The 19,256-nt window shown below is 33.1% G+C and overlaps 3 protein-coding genes across 3 annotated transcripts; all 3 read left to right on the top strand.

Annotated features, from left to right (window-relative positions):
- Positions 1-5,507: 5,507 nt before the first annotated feature.
- On the top strand, positions 5,508-12,870 carry LOC108320708 (TMV resistance protein N-like). Its single transcript, XM_052880117.1, has 5 exons — positions 5,508-6,059; positions 8,066-9,179; positions 9,286-9,558; positions 9,683-10,546; positions 11,046-12,870. Exons 1-5 carry the CDS (start codon positions 5,572-5,574, stop codon positions 12,330-12,332), a joined length of 4,026 nt encoding a protein of 1,341 aa, XP_052736077.1. The 5' UTR covers positions 5,508-5,571; the 3' UTR covers positions 12,333-12,870.
- A 2,633-nt stretch (positions 12,871-15,503) lies between these two features.
- Positions 15,504-16,441, top strand: LOC108320709 (protein MAIN-LIKE 1-like). Its single transcript, XM_017552224.2, has 3 exons — positions 15,504-15,540; positions 15,646-15,863; positions 15,932-16,441. Exons 1-3 carry the CDS (start codon positions 15,504-15,506, stop codon positions 16,439-16,441), a joined length of 765 nt encoding a protein of 254 aa, XP_017407713.2.
- A 633-nt stretch (positions 16,442-17,074) lies between these two features.
- On the top strand, positions 17,075-18,544 carry LOC128197851 (uncharacterized). Its single transcript, XM_052880679.1, has one exon. It carries the CDS (start codon positions 17,075-17,077, stop codon positions 18,542-18,544), a length of 1,470 nt encoding a protein of 489 aa, XP_052736639.1.
- Positions 18,545-19,256: the final 712 nt, after the last annotated feature.

The following is a 19,256-nucleotide window of genomic DNA, read 5'->3' as shown; positions in this document are numbered from 1 at the left end:
TGAGTGGACTTTACGGTGTACTCTTGGAAGCAAAACTCAGATTTCCTGATTTGGACGTTGGGGCAGCACTAACTAATGTGACAAATAGGAAAGGGATTAAAGGAACTTTTGGATCACCCGCAAAACCAGAGATGACAATTCCAAAATTGGATTGGAGTACGGTGACACTTCCTCCTTCTCATGACCCTCTGATGCAAATATTCATGATGATGATGAAGCAGCAAAGTACTTCGGAATCCGAACTCAAAACTAAAACCTTCTGGAAGTTGAAGGAGAGCCACCAAATTCTCCGCAACAGATTGTCACATAAGACTGCTGCTCAGAACTCAGGCAGCTCTTCAAAAAATCAATATGACGAACTGATTCAGAAATTCAACATGCAATATGATGTGTTTGTTGGGAAGAGAGTAGACAACCTTTATGGTGTGGCAAAGCATGAGAAGGATAGTGGTGTTTTGAAAGAAAGAGCTAAAGAAATTGAGAGGGAATTGGAGGCTGTGGTTGGGTGGCTCCAAAATTCAGAGGAGTTTGGAGATGTAATGACTGCAATGTTCTTGAATGGACTCAGGGATGGAATCCTTGAGGCACGGGCCATCATGAACGTGTCACCGATGAGGCTCCTAACAGTGAAAACATTGCCTAGCATATTTGTTTAAGATTTACATTCTTAGAATACAAACAAAATCTCACATTAAATAGAACAGAAACATAAATTTATATACACTTAAAATGTTTCTATTGTTAAGAGTTTTCTTTGAGTGGTTTTATAACTTTGTAATAGAAAGGATTTCATTGAGTCATTTTAAGGAGATTCCACTTTTTAAAGTATTGATTCCACTTTGACATTTTAAAGTATTGATTCCACATTGATAAATACCCTCCTCAAAAAAAGTTCTATTTTGATTATATTTGTAATGTATTTATTTATGGATCTCCAATTCGGAACCACCGAGTCCAAAGAATGGAAAATTGTTTGTGCACCTTCATCATTTCTTAATGATTAAACCTTTAATAAATTATAAACAAATGTAATCACATTCATGTACAATTGTGACACCCGTGGAGGAAAATTGAGTGCACAAAAATCAAGTAGATACTATGGTTAGTGGTTGAAGATGTTGAGAAGGGAATCTCTGTTTCTGATTAATTTTCTTGAGAGGTGATCAACACCTATTTCGAGATCATGAATGCACAGCTCCAAATTTTCCATATCACTATGAAATATCTCAATAGATGAAAGCTTGTGACTGACGACAGACTGCAAGGCTGCATCCACCTTTTGAAATTCATTTGTGTTTGATTGTTGAGAGTGACAAACTTATTGCTGACCATCTGGTGGGTTTTGAGTGTCCTTTTGGGCCAGAGATAAACATTAACAAATGTTCCAGTGAGCTCAGCGCGATTGTTTCCGCTTCATCTAAGAAGCTAAGCATACTTGAAGTGTTTGTTGTTTTTGCGCTTCAAACTTTTCAGGGTCTTCTGAATCTCAGAACCAAGTATGACATTCAACCTAGTAGGACAACTTAATAAAAAAAAATGATTGTTCAAGGGCAAGGGCTCACCAAGCTCATTTGGTGGGACAGGAGGTGCAGCAGCCTGTTATCCCTCCACTGTCAAGAACCGGAGGTTGTCGCTGCTCTGTGAAACCAGCCTGACGCGGTGCCCTCCTGTCTAGGAGACCAGGAAACCCATGCCTTCGCAAAGGACTCATGACTCAACTCTCAACTTGGAGTGGGCAAGCCAGCAAGTTGCAACCTCCGGTCCAGCTTAGCAGGCCATAGCCTTGTTCAATCATCTTGTTGCCCCCACTCAGGTCATAAGCTGACGTTACCCAGCTCGGCGAACTGACATGTTTGTCAGAGGATTTATAAAGACTAGTTTGTCTAATATTCTTAACGACATGGGACTTCCAAATGGCAATATTAATTCGTAGAGTCTTGAGTTGAAAACTGAGGCTTGTTCCTTCCCGTCTATTTCCTCCGTAGTATGATATGATACATCGTAATACATTATACTGTAAAGACATTAGGTTTTGATTTAAACATCATCATGATGGCAGTTGTATGACCACCAGCTAATATATGCCTTCAGCACATGATATGCATAAGTTTAAAATTGTTTATGTTGCTTCTCCAACTTTAGTTTTGATTTTCCCAGAAAGAAGAAATAAAACTTGATTAACAAATGTGATTACCTGCATGGCATCGGTATATGTAACATCTTTAGGTGGACTAAATAAAATGAGAAAAGTATCCTTCTCTTCCTTTTTTACTCTACAATTAAAAAATGTATGTTAACTGTTTTATTGGTGAACATTTGAAGGTAAAAAAAGGAACTGAACAAAAGAAACAGATGCATGAGTAACAATAGTTTGATCCTTAAATAATATGTGACTGATGAGAGACTGCAAAGCTGCATCCACCTTTTCAAATTCATTTATGAACTTGGAGATTGATGTCCATCTGCTATGTTCTTTTGGAGCAGAGATAAAAAGTAACAAACTTTCTAATGAGCTCATGCTGATTGCTTCTGCTTCATCTAAGAAGCTGAGCATGGGTGAAGTGTTGTTGTCCATTTTAACTAATTGGCTTCATCTTTAGGGTTATTCATTTTAACTAATTGGCTTCTTAACTGTTTATTTTTGTTTATTTCTAACTCTTTATACCATTAACTTGTTGAAATTTTTTATGTTTAGTAGGCTGCTACTACCTTTTTGACGTTGTTGCCTCTTTGCAGTTCCAACCTCTTATTTGCAGTCCCCTTGGTGTAGCCTTCTTCTTGTAGGTAACATTGACTCTTTTGCAATAATTCTTTTCAACGATGTGTTTTTTTTTTCTTTTTCTTTTTTAATTTTACATAGATTGAAAATTTGTCCTATTTTATTACAATAGCCTTTCAGGGATTGAGCTTGGTCACCAATTTTGATATCCCTTAAAATTCCTTATATTCACATTGGAATTCATATGCTTGTATTGATTTGACAATATAAATATATATATATATATATATATATATATATATATATATATATATATATATATTCTTGTGGACATTATAAATTATTTTGTGAGATAAAAATATAAATTATTACAGGAAACAATGAGGGCTTACTAGCCTCGTTTGGTATGGTATTAATGAGATAGAAATATAATTATCACGGAAAACAATGATAGTTTATGAATCTTATTTTGTATGGTATTGATGGATTACAATTGGGCATTATATTGAATTTGTGGGTAACAAATTGTTTTTTAGCTTTGTATGAATTTGACATGTTATAAATATATTGTTTTATTCACTTTACAAATCTGAGTTGATAGTGTGGTTCTAATTTTGAAATCAACCCATAATTTAAGGTGAACATACACCCTTAATAGAACTGTCGAATAACACTTTGATTTTTTTGGTTCATAGTGCAAGTTCCACAAGGGTATAGTCAATAGAGAATTATGAGAACCAAAGTCTGAAGTGAAGTTGAGAGGAGATTTCATTAGTATAGTCTTTATACTATAACTAGTGAGTTTTTCAAAACAAATGGAAGAAAGGAAGACCAAACAATCCTAGTATAAGGAATAATACTTCATCTAAATTTATAATATATTTATGTCAAAGTTTTAAATGTTTTAAAAAATAATTTCAATAATATTAACATAAATTCTTTAAACTTTTTAAAATATAAGTAATTAGTAATTTTATTTAATATTTTGTAATATTAAAATTCATATAATCAAGTTTGAAATTCAAAATATATAACAATAAAGTTCAAATTTAATATTTAAAATTAAAAAAGAAACTTTAAGAATGTTGTAACAAAAGTTTGAATCTGAAATTCAAAATAAGAAAAAAATCGGTAATGAATTGTTTTAAAAAATAGGTAATGAATTATTTTGATGTCTGTAAATAGGTAATGAATTATACAAAAGTTATTGAAAGACATAAAAAATATTTGATTATTCTTAATAATATAATAATATATCATAATATATAATAATATTTAATAACAATATAATAAGATAATATCAACAAAAATTAAGATATGATATAAAATAATAAAAAAGTTTGAATATTGACATCAATAATAAACTAAAAATAAATTAAATATTTAAAAATATGTTTTTTTAATTTATTCTATATAATTGCATTTTTTAAATAAAGTTAGTTATTATAATATTTGTAAAAAAATGATTTCAAACAAATACATTAAATAAAAGTTTGAAATATAAATTTTTGATAAAACATGACAAGTGTCTAACCTTTATTTTTATTTGTAGATTTGTATACATGGTCTTTTGGTCTTTGGTGTATAGTTTAACATTTGTAGTTTTATAAAGTTTATTATTTACATTTTTTCATTATAATTTTACATTATTTATCCTTTACATTTTTTATAGTCTTATTTTTATACTTTTTAAAAAAATCTACTCAACAATTTTTATATAATTTATCCTTTTTATTATTAACTATATTTACATTTTTTTATATTGTCTAAATATGGTTTCATTTAAAATTGATTTTAAATTCTTAATTTTTATTAACTCAATCGTTATTTTAAATAATTATATACAATATCATTTATTAAAAAGATATAAATAACTTAACTATTTTTATTATAAAAACAAAATAATATACTCTTATTTAATTGTATAATATAAAATATTTATATTAAATTAAAATTTTCATTTTTATAACTTCAAATTAATATAATAAATATATTATAATTTTTAAATCCCGTACATGGTTTGTGTGGACCCTTATCAAAGAGTGTCGAGAAACAGTGAATGACAGTGGTCCATTGAATTTATCAAATGTCTAAATCATTGGGTCCTCTTGTTTGATCACATCACACTAAGTCGACACTTCGAATCATTTGTTCTAACATAACTGATGGATTATTTTATGTATAAAAGTTTGATGCCATCTTTATAGGTTAACAGGTTTATAGTTATTTTATTTTATATAGTATTTAATTTTTTTATTTTTAAATAATATAAAATTTTGATTCACATTTAAGATTATTTGCAAAATCCTTAATATAGTGTTTATTACATATTCTTTCTGTTAGTTTTCTTATATATATAATGGAAAAAGTTTGTCCTTTTGAAAAAACAAAATATACGAAAACCTAACCGACGCGTTCTAAAGTATTTAAATGGGCCATATGTATCCATTAACGTCATTAGGTCATATGAGGTCTGACATCAGACCAGACATAACAATCTTAACTCTTAAGTTACATTGACGTTGACGATCTTAGTCCTAATTTAAAGTTCGGTATTATAATATACTTTTATATTTATTTAAGATAACATAAAAGTAAAATAATTATAAAAAAAATAAATTTTTATATATAAATTTAAGAAAAATGAGAGTAAAAAGTAAAAAATAATAATGTCAAATAATCTTAAAAAATTTAAATGTGTGAATTAATATATTATAAAATAGATATGGACAAGAGCACCTTCCACGAAGCTTAGCTCACGTGTATATCCGCGTAAGACACTGTATTTAATCACACACTGAATAGAAGGTATTCAGTTCAGCATCCTTAGTTCTAGTTTTGGAATTTTTAGCATGGAAAAACATGGTGAGGAAGAAGAGTCTGTTGGTTTCAGCTACGATGTGTTGATTAATTTTAGAGGTGAAGATGCTGGGAACAATTTTGTAGGACATCTCCGTAGAGAGTTGGGTAGGGAGGGAATAAACACATTCAATGATGACAGGGATATGAGGATAGGGAAAGGTCTTTCACTTGCTCTGTGTGAGGCCATTGAAGAATCTAATATTTTCATAGTTGTGTTTTCGGAGAACTATGCATCTTCCACATGGTGTCTGGATGAACTTGTTAAGATTATGGAACGCACCCACAAGAACAGTAAGCAAGTTGTTTACCCAGTGTTCTACCATGTACATCCCTCAGATATACGGAAAATCAGAAATAGTTTCGAAAAACACATGACGGGACACGAAACTGAGATTGGAAAAGAGTCGCAGAGAATACAAGCTTGGAGGTCTGCTTTGTTTGAAGCAGCTAGCTTGCCAGGGATGCATATTCTCACCGGGTATGTACATCAACAATTTCATTACAAAATCATTCACTCTTATTTCTATCTCATCCTAAATTTTGAAACCTAACTAACTAATTAACTTGACTGTATAATATAATGCTTTTATTTTAATTTGACCAATGATATCATACATTTTTATATTCATTTATTAAAGAATACATGGATAAAATGATTATAAAAGTATTTGTATTTTTTTAAGAAAAAAGAAAATAAAAATAAATAAAAATAATTTAAAATGAATATAAAAAATTTAAGCATGTGAAAAATATTTTTCTTTTAACCTTAGCAACCTCGACCACATTAAATGAACAGATATGAGATGAAAATGAAAAACACTGGGAGAAATGCGAAGAACATTACTTTTGTGTCAAATTTGACAATGACAAGTGATTCCATATGTCTATCATATTTATGCTAAATTATTACTTTATTATATTCTTGTGAGACATTGACAGATTAGACATCAAAATTATAATATACTAGTTTATAACTAAAAAACAACATAATAGCTTAATTTTACTAATAAATAAAATTACAATATCTTACTATGAATTTAAAGATAAACTAATAAAGAAGTACAACTAAAAAAGAATATTAAAGGATAAATTATTTTTTTATTAATCATCTAAAGAAATAGAAAAGGAAAAAAAAAACAAATTTGATATGTTTACTGAGAATACATTGTGTCTTTCTTATAATAAGAATAACTACATACCAGAATAAGGTTTCTTTAATACATGACTTCACTTTTAACATTTATTTTACTTTTTTTTATTAAATCTTTAAATAATATTTTATTTTTTATTCTGTATTATTTATTTTTCTGATATATCATAATAAGATCAACTCCCTATAAATTCGTTAACATTAAAAAATTTTGTGGTATCATTAGTCAGGTTTTTATTTACATCAATGTTTTTCATATTTCTGAACAAAATTATAGGATATACATACGTGCTTTGTTCTAGAGTCAAATTCACATCATGCTTTTCTTTATCACTCATACTAGTTTCTATTTTTTTTTAATCAACATTCATCTTCTTATACTCATCTTCTTCGTTTACCATATACGAAGTTTAATTTCATCTATTTTTTTCATGAAACCTTTCAATTCAATTCACAAGTGTTTTTTTTCCTTTCTTTTTGTTTAAATGTTTTATTGTTTTTGAAGGTGATAATGAAGGCACTAAATGAGAAACATTTGGTTTTAAAATTACTATCATTATGTTTGGTCACATCGACACTTATGAAATTAATATTCAAAGTAGATTCCATTTAGTTATTGCTATATATATATTAAATAAATTTTAGAATAAAACTGTACTAGCATGAGTTTGACGGATATAAAACTTCTTGAATTACATATTAATTTACAAATTAGTGATAAATTAGCTCTGCTTTGCTGACAATATTAAGAGTTTACCTTCAAATGTCAATGCTAATGAATTCGGTTCTTGTTCTTAGAGTCTTTTGTGTGTATGATGCAAATCTAACATTATTGACCAATTTACCTTAACTTTTATTTACTAGCATACTATTGCTAAATGTTTATTGACTTACAATTAACAAAAAGTGAGGTAGATATTTGGTTATATTCTTCCGTATTGAAACACTACAACACTTTTAGTAAGTAATTCTTCTAGGAAAATAAAAACATCCTTATTCTATCTTTGTGAATTTTCATTGCTAAAATTTGTTTTGTCGGTGTTATAAGGACAAAATATAGAACTTTACTTTTTTTTTAAAAAATAAAAATAAATATTTGTCCTTATAAATTATCAATATTTTTTTTTGTTTTGATTAAATTTTCTAACTTTGTCATCTCTAGTAAATTTAAATTCTGAGTATTCATAACGTGTAATCATTATTGGTTGGCGCTACTGGTTATAAATATCAATGCTTATTAACTAGTACATTAATCACAATGTTTATTATTTAGTACAGTAATGAAAAGGAAATATTGATATCAAACAACTAAGTAATACATTCTGCTCCTATAGGAATGATGAAAACGATAATATTATTGAACAAATTGTTGAGAAGGTTCGTAGAAGTATAGCTCCTAAACCTTTATATACCGGTGAAAATGTTGTTGGACTGAAGCCCCGCGTAGAAGAGGTTATGTCACTTTTGGACATGAAGCCTGATGACAAAACTGTAAGGATGTTGGGCATATATGGACTTGGTGGAATTGGAAAAACGAAACTTGCAAAAGCTTTGTATGACAAAATTGTGCACAACTTTGATGCTGCAAGTTTTCTTGCCGATGTTAGAGAAAAATCAAAAACAGTCAATGGCATGGAAGATCTACAAAAGACACTTTTATCTGAGATGTTTGAGGAGTTGGAAACCGAATTGGGAAGTGCATATAAAGGAATATACGAAATAAAACGAAAGCTCCACCGGAAGAAAGTTCTTTTGGTTCTTGACGACGTTGACGATAAAGAGGAGTTAGAAAAGTTGGCAGGAGGGTGTGATTGGTTTGGTCCAGGTAGTATAATCATTATAACGACAAGGGAAAAAGATGTCCTAACTGCTCACCATGTTGGAAATATTTATGAAATGAAGGAACTTGATGAACAACATTCTTTAGAGCTGTTTTGTTGGAATGCCTTCCGACAAGGTTGTCCTAAAACAGGTTTTCAAGATGTGTCCGTGCGTGCTGCAGGTTACGCCAAAGGTGTTCCACTGGCTATACAAGTGATAGGCTCTGACTTAGCTAATCTTCATGAAGAAAGCTTAGATGCCTGGGAAGATGCATTGGAAGAATATGAGAAGACTCCTCCAAAGAAAGAGATTCAAGATGTGCTTAAAATAAGCTACGATAGATTGGATGATGATGCCAAACAAGTTTTCTTGGACATAGCTTGCTTCTTTAAAGGGGAGAGAATGAAATATGTGAAAAAGATACTTAAGGAATTTTGTTCAACATCCAACATGAAAGTACTTGTCAATAAATCACTCATAACTGTCGAGAATGACAGGCTGAAGATGCATGATCTAATACAACATATGGGTAGACAGATTGTTAGGCAGGAAGCACCAGATAATCCTGGAGAACGTAGCAGGATATGGGATTACGAAGATGTTATTGAAATACTAACGAAAGATTCGGTAATCGTCTACTTTTTTGCTTTATTTGTTTTTTATTTATACATTATAGTGTTTTATATTAATGATAATATGCAATTGAAGTTGGTTCTTTGTACTTGTGTTAAAGGGAAGTGATAAAATTCAAGGGATTAAGCTAGATCCTCCTAAGCAAGCAGAAGTAAAATGGAGTGGAACTGAGTTTGGGAAAATGAAATGGCTCAGAATTCTCATTGTTCGAAACACGTCCTTTTCATCTGAACTTCAACATTTACCAAATCATTTAAGACTACTTGACTGGGACAACTATCCTTCAAAGTCTTTCCCTACCAAATTCCATCCAAAGAAAATCGTTGTTTTCAATTTGCCTAGAAGTTCTCTAACATTCCAAGAGCCATTCAAGGTACAATTCTATATCATATTTTCCTACATTTTGCATTTCAATTTTTTCATTCACATTAATAAGGTAATAACTCAACATGCTGCAAATGATTGTTTTTCTTTTATTGACATTTTGTATTTGGCAGAAATTTCCATGCTTGACTAATATGGACTTTTCCTATAACCAACGTATCCTCGAAATGCCTGATGTGTCCGAACTTCAGAATCTAAGAGAACTGAGACTTGATCATTGTAGAAACCTAATTGCAGTGCATCAATCTGTTGGATTTCTGAAAAGGCTTTCTCATTTAAGTGTTTCAGAATGCACAAAACTTCGAAATTTCCTGTCCAGAATGTTTCTACCATCTTTAGAAGTCTTTGATCTTAATCTATGTGAAAGAGTTGGTCACTTCCCAGAGATAATGCAAGAAATGACAAAGCCATTGAAGATTTATATGATAAATACGGGTATTCAAGAGCTTCCAGAATCCATTAGTAAACTTATTGGGCTTGTTTTTATAGACATGTCCAATAACAGGCAACTTAAATATCTGCCAAGCAGCTTATTCATGTTGCCAAATGTTGATTCCTTCAAAATCGAAGCATGTTCGAAACTTGGAGAATCCTTCAGATGTTTGGTGCCACACCCTTCAAAAGCCAATGTTCGTCCGAAATTACGATCACTGAATTTCCAAAAGGGTAACTTGTCTGATGAAGATCTTCTTGCGATTCTTTGCAACTTTCCGAAATTAGAAGAATTGATTGTTTCAGAGAACAATTTTGTATCTATCCCTTCATGCATCAATGAATGTGGTGACTTGACAAGTCTCGATTTGAATGGATGTGAGAAGCTTAAAAAAATTCCCGAACTCACTGGCTTGAGAATTCTTGATGTTCATCATTGTTTCTCCCTTGAAGAAATTTCAGAGTTGCCGTCTACTGTTCGGAAAGTAGATGCAAGATTTTGTTCCAAGTTAACAAACAAGACATCAGACATGCTATGGTGTCAGGTATAATAAGTTTATTATTTAAGTTACATCTTGTGCCTTTAATAATATTTACACAATTTCTAAAATAAATATGTATGGTCATTTTTCAAATATTATTATTTTTTTTCATACTTTATTTCTTTGGATTTAAAATATGCATTTTTAAATATTTACTAACATTTTTAATTTTGAACCTTTAAAAAGATATCTATATGTTAAATTTTTATACGTAAAATACAACTTACATATTGTAACATACACCTTTCATTTTTATAATGTAAAATATTTGTTTATAATGGTTTAAAATTACAAATATTGAATATGAACTTTACATATATATGCTTACATATTTATTAAACCTTCTAACAACTTCCAGCATGTTTGATACCTATATGTACCTTTACATTTTTCTTAAAATAACTTCTATTTAAGGTATTTTTAGTCATAGTCATGAATGGATAAGATTTATTAAAATGCATACAGAAGTGACCGTTGAAACTGTTACAATAAAATATGACAGGTGAAGAAAGGGGTTGGTGGAATTGAAATGGTGATGCCACTTATAACTGAGATTCCAGAATGGTTTAATTTTGTGGAGGTCGGAACGATTCCAGGTTTCTGGGTTCGTGGCAAGTTCCCTAAGATTGTTCTGGCCATGATCTTCCACTTCCCAAATCAGAGTCAAAGCGACGAATTTGTTCGCCGTCGCCATGTTGATCTGCGTTTAGTTATCAACGGTCGAAATGCTTTTGGCAAAGGGTATCACAACTTTATAATTGAAGCAGAACACGTGTTGATCTGTGATCTACGAGTTTTGTTCAGTGAGAAGGAGTGGTTTGGCCTTGATGCACTTCTGGAGAAGGAGTGGAATGTGGTGCAGGTTGAGTATGAAGCCACTTCGTCCTTGATGATAAGTAGTTGGGGAGCGTTTGTGTATGAAGAAGGAAGCAATATGGAAGATCTCCTATTCAATTGTCCCAATCACATGGACTCGGAGAAGATGCCACCGGCAATAGTTGCTGAGAAAGATCCTATGGAGAAATATAAAAAGAGGATACGGGAGCTACGTCTAGACGAAACATTTAAGAACACGTTGACGGAATGGCAGGAGAACAAAGAAAGAGGAGTGAGGTGTCATGACGATTGCATGCGTGTGGCATTGGGACAAATAAAGAAGATATCAGAGGATGCTGAGGATGCATTGAGTTCAAAAGGGTCAGCTTTAGAAGATCCAAACTCCTACCTGAGGTGGCTTCTAGATACGATGGAAAATGATGATGGAAAGCCTAAAGAGATTATCAAAGGTGATCTGGCGTTGGTAAGACTAGAGAAACCAGTGACAGGGAAGAAGAAGGATAACGTAGGAGAAGCTTCAAGCTCTGGCCATCAGGAAAGCAAGGAGGAGGAAGAAGGCTACGATCCTCAACTGGATATCCCTTTTTATACTGATTTTGTCAGAAAACAAACAGTAGACGATTCTCTGCCGGAGGACATAGTGATGGAATTATTCTGTGAAGGAATGAGGGATGGACTTGTTGAGGCACAGAATGAATTTCCTTCTCTTGATATTGCTGAAAGCAGTAACGCTGTGTTGGAGAAGGGTTATGAGGTTAGATGGGCACCTGAAGTAGAAATATCGGTTCAAAGTAGGATATACATGACTGGAATTTACTCTGGACTCAAAGAAGCAAAGCTGAGGTTTCCTGATTTGGACATGTGGGCAACAATAAATACTGTGGCAAAAAGGAAAGGGATCGAAGGATTTTTTTATCACCCTCTCAAGAAAACCTGGAGTTTCCACGTTTAGATTGGAGTACAGTGAAAGTTCCTCCTTCTGAGGACCCTCTGATGCAAATATTCATGAGGATGAAGCAGCAAAGTAATTTTGAAGGCGAGATGATGAGTAAACTGTTCTGGAAGTTGAAGGAGGAACACCAAACTCTGCGCAATAAATTTGCAGAACTTGATGACGGAAATGAAAATGAATATGCTGAGTGTGTTGAGAAGAGAGAAGAGAAGGTTGATGGTGTGGGAAAATATGAAGAGATAAGTGGTGTTTTGAGAGGAAGGGGTGAAGAAATAGAGAGGCTGTACGAAGCTGGGGTTGAAGGATTCAAGAGATCAGAAGAGTTTGAAGATGTGATGGGTGCAATATACTTGAATGGACTGACGGCAGGACTCCTTGAAGCACATGCTCTCTTACTTAATCTCGTTACTCTGTCGCGCAGAAACTGAGCAACGTCTCACGGCAGAGGCTGCTAATAATAAAAACATTGCCTACAATGTTTATTTAAGATCATATGTAAAGTGATGTCGTCAGTGAGATTGTACTCTTTCTGCATCAACTTTTTTTCTTTCTTTTGCTAATGATGTGTCTTTTTTACTGTAAACAAACCAATATTAATGAAAATAAAATAAAAGCAAAGTCGAGTTTGCATTGCAGGATAAGAAAGTTGGTAAAATGTGTTTCTCTTATGAGAGGTCATTTTAAAAATTTTAAAAATCGTAACGGGAGATACCACTTTTCTATACTTCAAAGCGAAGACAGAGTTAAAGGTTTGTTAAAATCCTTTGCATATTCTTGGTTTCCAGCTTCGCTTTTCTGATGCTTATGTTTCTGGTTTGTTAAGATCGTTTCAGAGCTTTGTTGCCTAATAAGAACTCATTTAAGATTAATCAAGTTGGATCTATCATTCTTGCAGTACCCATAGAGGTTTTTTTTTTTTATTGCTATTAATTCTTGCGATGTGATTGCGGTTTCCCCTGAGATTTTGAAGCCTGATTGCTCCTGGATTTAACATTCTTGCGGCATGGCCTTCTTCCATTCCTCCTTCTTTCCTTTCTTTCGACCACCGTACCACTGACTTTAACATACTCTCTGGCACCTCTATGGCCTGCCCTCACGTCTCTGGTTTGGCTGCTCTTTTGAAAGCGACACCCTGACTGGAGTCTCGCCGCCATAAGATCTGCTCTCATCACCACTGCCTACACTCTCGACAATGGAGGAGGTGGAGGAACCTTGTTGGACGAGTTCACTGGGAATGCTTCTTCGGTGCCACCATCAACCTCGCGAGCGTCACGTGCGACCCTCAACGCTTCACGATCCACAACCGCATCAGAAACATGCATAAGAACCTAATAATCGCAAACTCCATTAATGCACGAAGCTTCAACCTCCATCACATTGCCAAGCCCAAACCTGCAAACCACAAAATTAGGAACTCATCATAAACTCCAATCACTGTAAACCCCGAACCCTAGTTCGCGAGAGCCACCAGAGAGTCATCAATGATACACCCTTCCCATCGATTTTAATATATGAATTTTAATATAAAATTAGTATTTGATTCTGATTAAAACTTGGATTTATTTTAATTTTTAAATTTTAAAAATTAATAAATATAATCATTTTAAATATTATATTTTTTACATATGTTTTTATCGAATATTAAAGTAAAAATATAGATGTAAAATAATTTCAATAATATCATAAAATATGTTTGACAAATGCAATAAATTTAATATAATAAGATTAAAATAATTATATTTATTCACTTTTATATAGTATTAAAGTTTCACAAAAAAAATTCAATTTTCATCAAAAATTAAAAAACTAAAAATATATTTAATCTAATTAAAGATAATTATAACATAAACACACAAATAAAATTTTAATTATTGATTTTAAAAAAAGAGTTAACTTATTTATTATAAATAAATATTAAATTATTTATTATAATTATTATATAATGAATTTCTCACATATTTATTTATTTATTTTCCACGGATATATGATAGTAATTTGAATTATTCTTCAAAAATATTTAATAGTAATTTTCACGTCCCAAAATATACAAAAAAGACATACATATAATATAATTAAGACGTTTTCAATATCCAATTTCGTCTGGTTAAATAAGATTGGGTGTTGCTCCCTCCATCTCCCCAACCTTCTCCCTCCACCTCCCCAATTTTCTATAATTCCAGTTATATCCTCAAAGTTAAATTTTTTTACTTTTATTATTTTAATATTTTAATTTATTTAAATCTAGTTTTTGTATTTACTGCCTGGACCTATCATTTTATCTTCCATTTTCATTTCCGTTTAAGAATCCCACTTCCGTCTGCAACCTCTCTCTCTTCCGTCTGCAACCTCTCCGTTTCAGTTTTCTTTCTCCATTTCTTTGTTTTTCACTTTCCTAGAAGCTGTTTGGTGTGGAGCAGCACTTGGTGCGGAGGAAACCGTTCATCTAGGGTGGAGGAGCGTGGATCTGCGACATCCAGGTTGGTTCTCCTTTCACCATTCTCGGTCCTTTCTGTTTCTCTGCTTCACTGTCCAAGAAAGGCCAAAACGGATGTGGGACATCCGTTTGCCTTCGACGAATGTCCGACTTCCGTCGACGGATGTCGGATATCCGTTAAAGGCCAATCAGATATCTCACATCCGTTTTGGCTCACTGCATTTTTTTTTAATATTTTAATTACTTAGAATTATTATAACTGGAATATATATTTATATATTTGATATATTTTTTGATAATATTTTTTATATTTTCTTTGACTTAGATTATTATTTCAATATTTTATAAATTTTTTTATTTGTAGTTTCTAAATAAATTGATTAAGAATTAGATACGAAATTTTTTATATATTTAAATTATTTTTATTTCTTGAAATAAATATTATCAATTTAATTGTATTTAATATTAGTAAATTTGTATTTGTATTTATTTTATTTATAGTAAATTTGTATTTGTAATAATAATTAATTTAATAATAATTAAATGGAAATGTATTTAAATATATTTTTTTAATTAATTAGCTAATTGTTTCTTTTATTTAATTTTTGTTGTAGTTAATAAATTAATTATTATTAGTTTAATTTATTTTGAATTGCATTTTTTATAGTTTATTAATGATATTTGAAACAATAATTTTTTTTAATTTTTGAAATTAAACAAACAAATTATTGTTAGAAATGGCAAGAACACGTGGTGCATCTTTTAATTCTCGAGGTGAGAGTTCTCGAGGAGAGAGTTCATCGCAGGGTGAAGCTCGGAGAAGACCTACCGTTTCTGCTCGTAGAAGTCGGGCAGCTCCTATCTAGGATGACCCCATAGTTGAGGAGCGAGCCGTTGAGGAACAAACATATGAGGCATATGAGACTCATGGTGAGGAGAATGCATTTGAGGCCCCTAACGATGATGACGATGAGGAGGAGCATGCAGATGTTCATAACATACAAGAGGATGTCGGTGGATTTCCTGGAGGTCCACACGATCATTCGATGCTGACGCACTATGTTCAGCATGTAGCTTATGCTATTTCCAAAGGCCGGGTGAGTGCAAAAATAAAATTTATTGTATTATTTTTTTAATAGAAAATTTATTAAATATTGATGTGTAGGATCGAGGGAACACACTGAAGTTGATCTCCCACGGAAAAAAAGTAAATAAGTTAGGACCATGCCACGAGGAAATTCAAGACATTGTGTTGAATTCCAGTTTGATGCCTCTTACAGGGATTTGTTATGATTACGTTGATAAGGGGTTACTCCTCGGATTCATAGAGAGGTGGCATTTTGAGACCAGTAGTTTCCATCTCCCTATAGGGGAGATGTCGATTACTCTTGATGACGTCTCGACATTACTTCACCTGCCCGTGATGGGACAAATGTGTGATTTGGAGGAGTTGGAGTTTGAGGAGGCTCGTACAGCCCTTGTGCAACTCCTCGGCGTTGATGGTGGCACAACAGGTGCTGAGATGGAGGACGCACGTGGTCCGAAAGTCAGACTCAGCTGGCTAAGAGAGATATATGTTCAGAGGTGTGAGTCGCAGCATTGGGACTATGCTGCTAGAGCATATTTGTTGCATCTAGTAGGATGCACGATTTTTGCAATGACAATCAAGTTGTAATTCACATTAATTTCCCCTACCCAATTTGTGAGAAGAAATTTCAAAATGATGAGTAGTGGATAGAAACGGCAATGACAAAACTAGAAGGAATGTTGGCGTTTAGCTAAGAGGGAACATAAAAGATTGGTGAGTCAGATGAAGAAAGAATATGTCGTTGAATAAGGACAAGTTAAAAGAATTGGGAGAGAAGTCTCTCACAGCTAGCTTCCCTTGCCAATGAAGCCATTAAAAGACGTCCTTGAGTTCTTAGCTGATGTTGAGTCTGCATTGCCAATCCTTAACCCGCCTAAGGGGATTGAAACATTCCTCAATTGCTGCGAGAAACTGATCAGACAAATGAAGAATGTGATGACTAAAGCCTGCGATGGTTGACCAAGAATTCCTATGTCCAGCATTTTGGGGATTTCTTAATGATGAACCACCTTATTGACTTTGTTTCGTGTTAATTTCCAAATTATACCGCGGCAATTATTTTCACAGCTTTATAGTTTCTGACTAGAGATTTTGAACTATGTTTTCTTTTCTTTTCTTTTCTTTTTTATTTTTATTTTTCTTTTTTCTTAATTTGTTTCACAAAAAAAATACAGCTAAGCATCTAAGACACCCTAAAGGACACGAACCAGTGGCAAAATCATGGAGAACCAAGTAGAAGTTCAAGAGGGAATGAAAGCCGATATCCGACAGCTGAAGGAACAAATGAGACAGGTCCTAAAGACCCTGGATGCCTTACAAAGTCCTGGATGTTTATGCACACAACGATCACAACAAGGAGTTCCAGAAGCACAAACTTTCCCTTCCTATGGTCTTCCCCCGAATTATACTCCACCCTCAGGAGTGGAATCGAGACATCTTGACACTCAAAAGGCCGAAGGTAATGTAGCTGAAGTAGAAGACGAGCCTGGGGCAACCACTTTCACAATTCCTAGGCAGACGATCCAACCAGGTATTAAGAGCATGATAATGAAAAAACAACCTGAGACGAAGTCTCCATCTTGTGTCATTACACCAGCAGATTTTAAGGACGATAAGAGCATATTAGAAGTCCCTGAGAAGAGGTTGAGAGCCATAGAGGGTGAAGGAAGTTTTGAATTTGGAGATGCTAAAAAACTATGTTTAGTTCCTGACGTGGTGATACCTCCAAAGTTCATGTTGCCAGAGTTTGAGAAATATCGGGGAAATACTTGCCCGAGGGGCCACATAAGCATGTACTGCAGGAAAATGGCAGCTTATGCCCACGATGAAAAACTTTCGATTCACTTCTTCCAAGAAAGTTTAATTGACGAAACTCTAACTTGGTACATGCGCTTAGAGACTACTCACATCTACTCATGGAAACATCTGGTTGAGACATTCCTAAGGCAGTATGGATATGATAAAGATTTGACACCTGACAGAGCACAATTGCAGAACATGGTGAAGAAAGAATCTGAATCATTCAGAGAATATGCCCAAAGGTGGAGAGAGATAGTTGCTCAAGTAGAACTGCGTCTGAGCAACAAGGAGATGACTACCACGTTTTTGAGTACTCTACAACCACCATTTTATGAGCACATGTTAAGCATCTCAGTCTCCTCAAGTTTTACTGACATAGTAGTAATTGGAGAGAGGGTTGAGAGTGGCATAAGAAATGGAAAAATTGCACTAGGCCCAGAGCTAGTAGCCAGTTTAAACGAGTATGGTCCTAGACACGAGAAGGATAAGGAACGAAGAGCTAATTCACATTTTATTGCCTGTCCTCAAATGTCGCATTCCTATGGGTCTAGTCGAGCCACTGAACGAAGAAATTACAATCGTGATGAGAAGGTCGCCAACTTCACTCCTATCCCCATGACCTATACAGAGCTACTACCAGATCTTCTCTGCAGAAACCTCATAAAGATTTGTCCAACCAGGCCTATACGACCTCCGTATCCAAGGAGCTATGACGTAAATGCCAGATGTGATTATCATGGAGGGGCGTGTGGACATTCAATAGAGGCATGCAAGGCTCTGAAACGTAAAGTGCAATCTTTGATCGATTCAGGATGTTTAAAGTTTGAAGAAATGCAATCCAGCACTGTGGCAAGGCGCGAGTTCACCTCTACAAATGCCATGGACGAGTGAAGAGGACTCTCGGATTATTTAGGAAAGCATAAGTTATTGTAAAATTTGGAACTGATGTTGTTTTGCTTGAGCTTTAATTTGTCTTCCTATGAGGTTTATGCTCATTGATGTCACGCTTTCACCCATGAACTGTTAATGTAAACTTTCATTACTTGGTATCTCCAAGGTTTACTGGAAATCGTATCCTAATAGGGTGTCAAAAAAAAATAATTAATAACAAAAAAAAATTGAAAAAAAAAATCTTGAGTCATTTGTCTTACTTGCAAATTACCAAACTCATGTTTTTCGAAAATATCAAATTTGTTAATCAAGAGTAAGGTTGCAGTGTCAGATTTTCCCGAATTTGATGTTTTCTTGCAAAACGTGTTTTCCACCCATACAGTTATTTCAGCGTGTATTGCAGCGTGTTTTCCATTTGAGGCTTGTCTTGAGCCAGTTTCTTTCGTTGTTTCATACACGTATTTCATTGAAATTTTGCTTATCCCTTTTACTTCAGATCTCATGTTTTTATTCGAATTCAATTTCCCTTATTTTCTTGTAAATAAATTATTTTAGTCCATCTTTTTTTATATACATAATTGTTGGAAAATCTTGTTTTGACCAAATAAAAAGAAAGCATAAAAATCCAGTTTATTTCACAATAAAAAGAGAGATTTACAGTAAGGTCGGAAAGATGATTTTGAACAAGGACATCAATTTAAATACACTCATA

The sequence above is a fragment of the Vigna angularis genome, chromosome 7, assembly GCF_016808095.1.
Source record: "Vigna angularis cultivar LongXiaoDou No.4 chromosome 7, ASM1680809v1, whole genome shotgun sequence".
Taxonomy (NCBI): Eukaryota; Viridiplantae; Streptophyta; class Magnoliopsida; order Fabales; family Fabaceae; genus Vigna; species Vigna angularis.
Note: the sequence above shows the minus strand (reverse complement) of the source record. Positions and strands in the feature narration are given on the sequence as shown.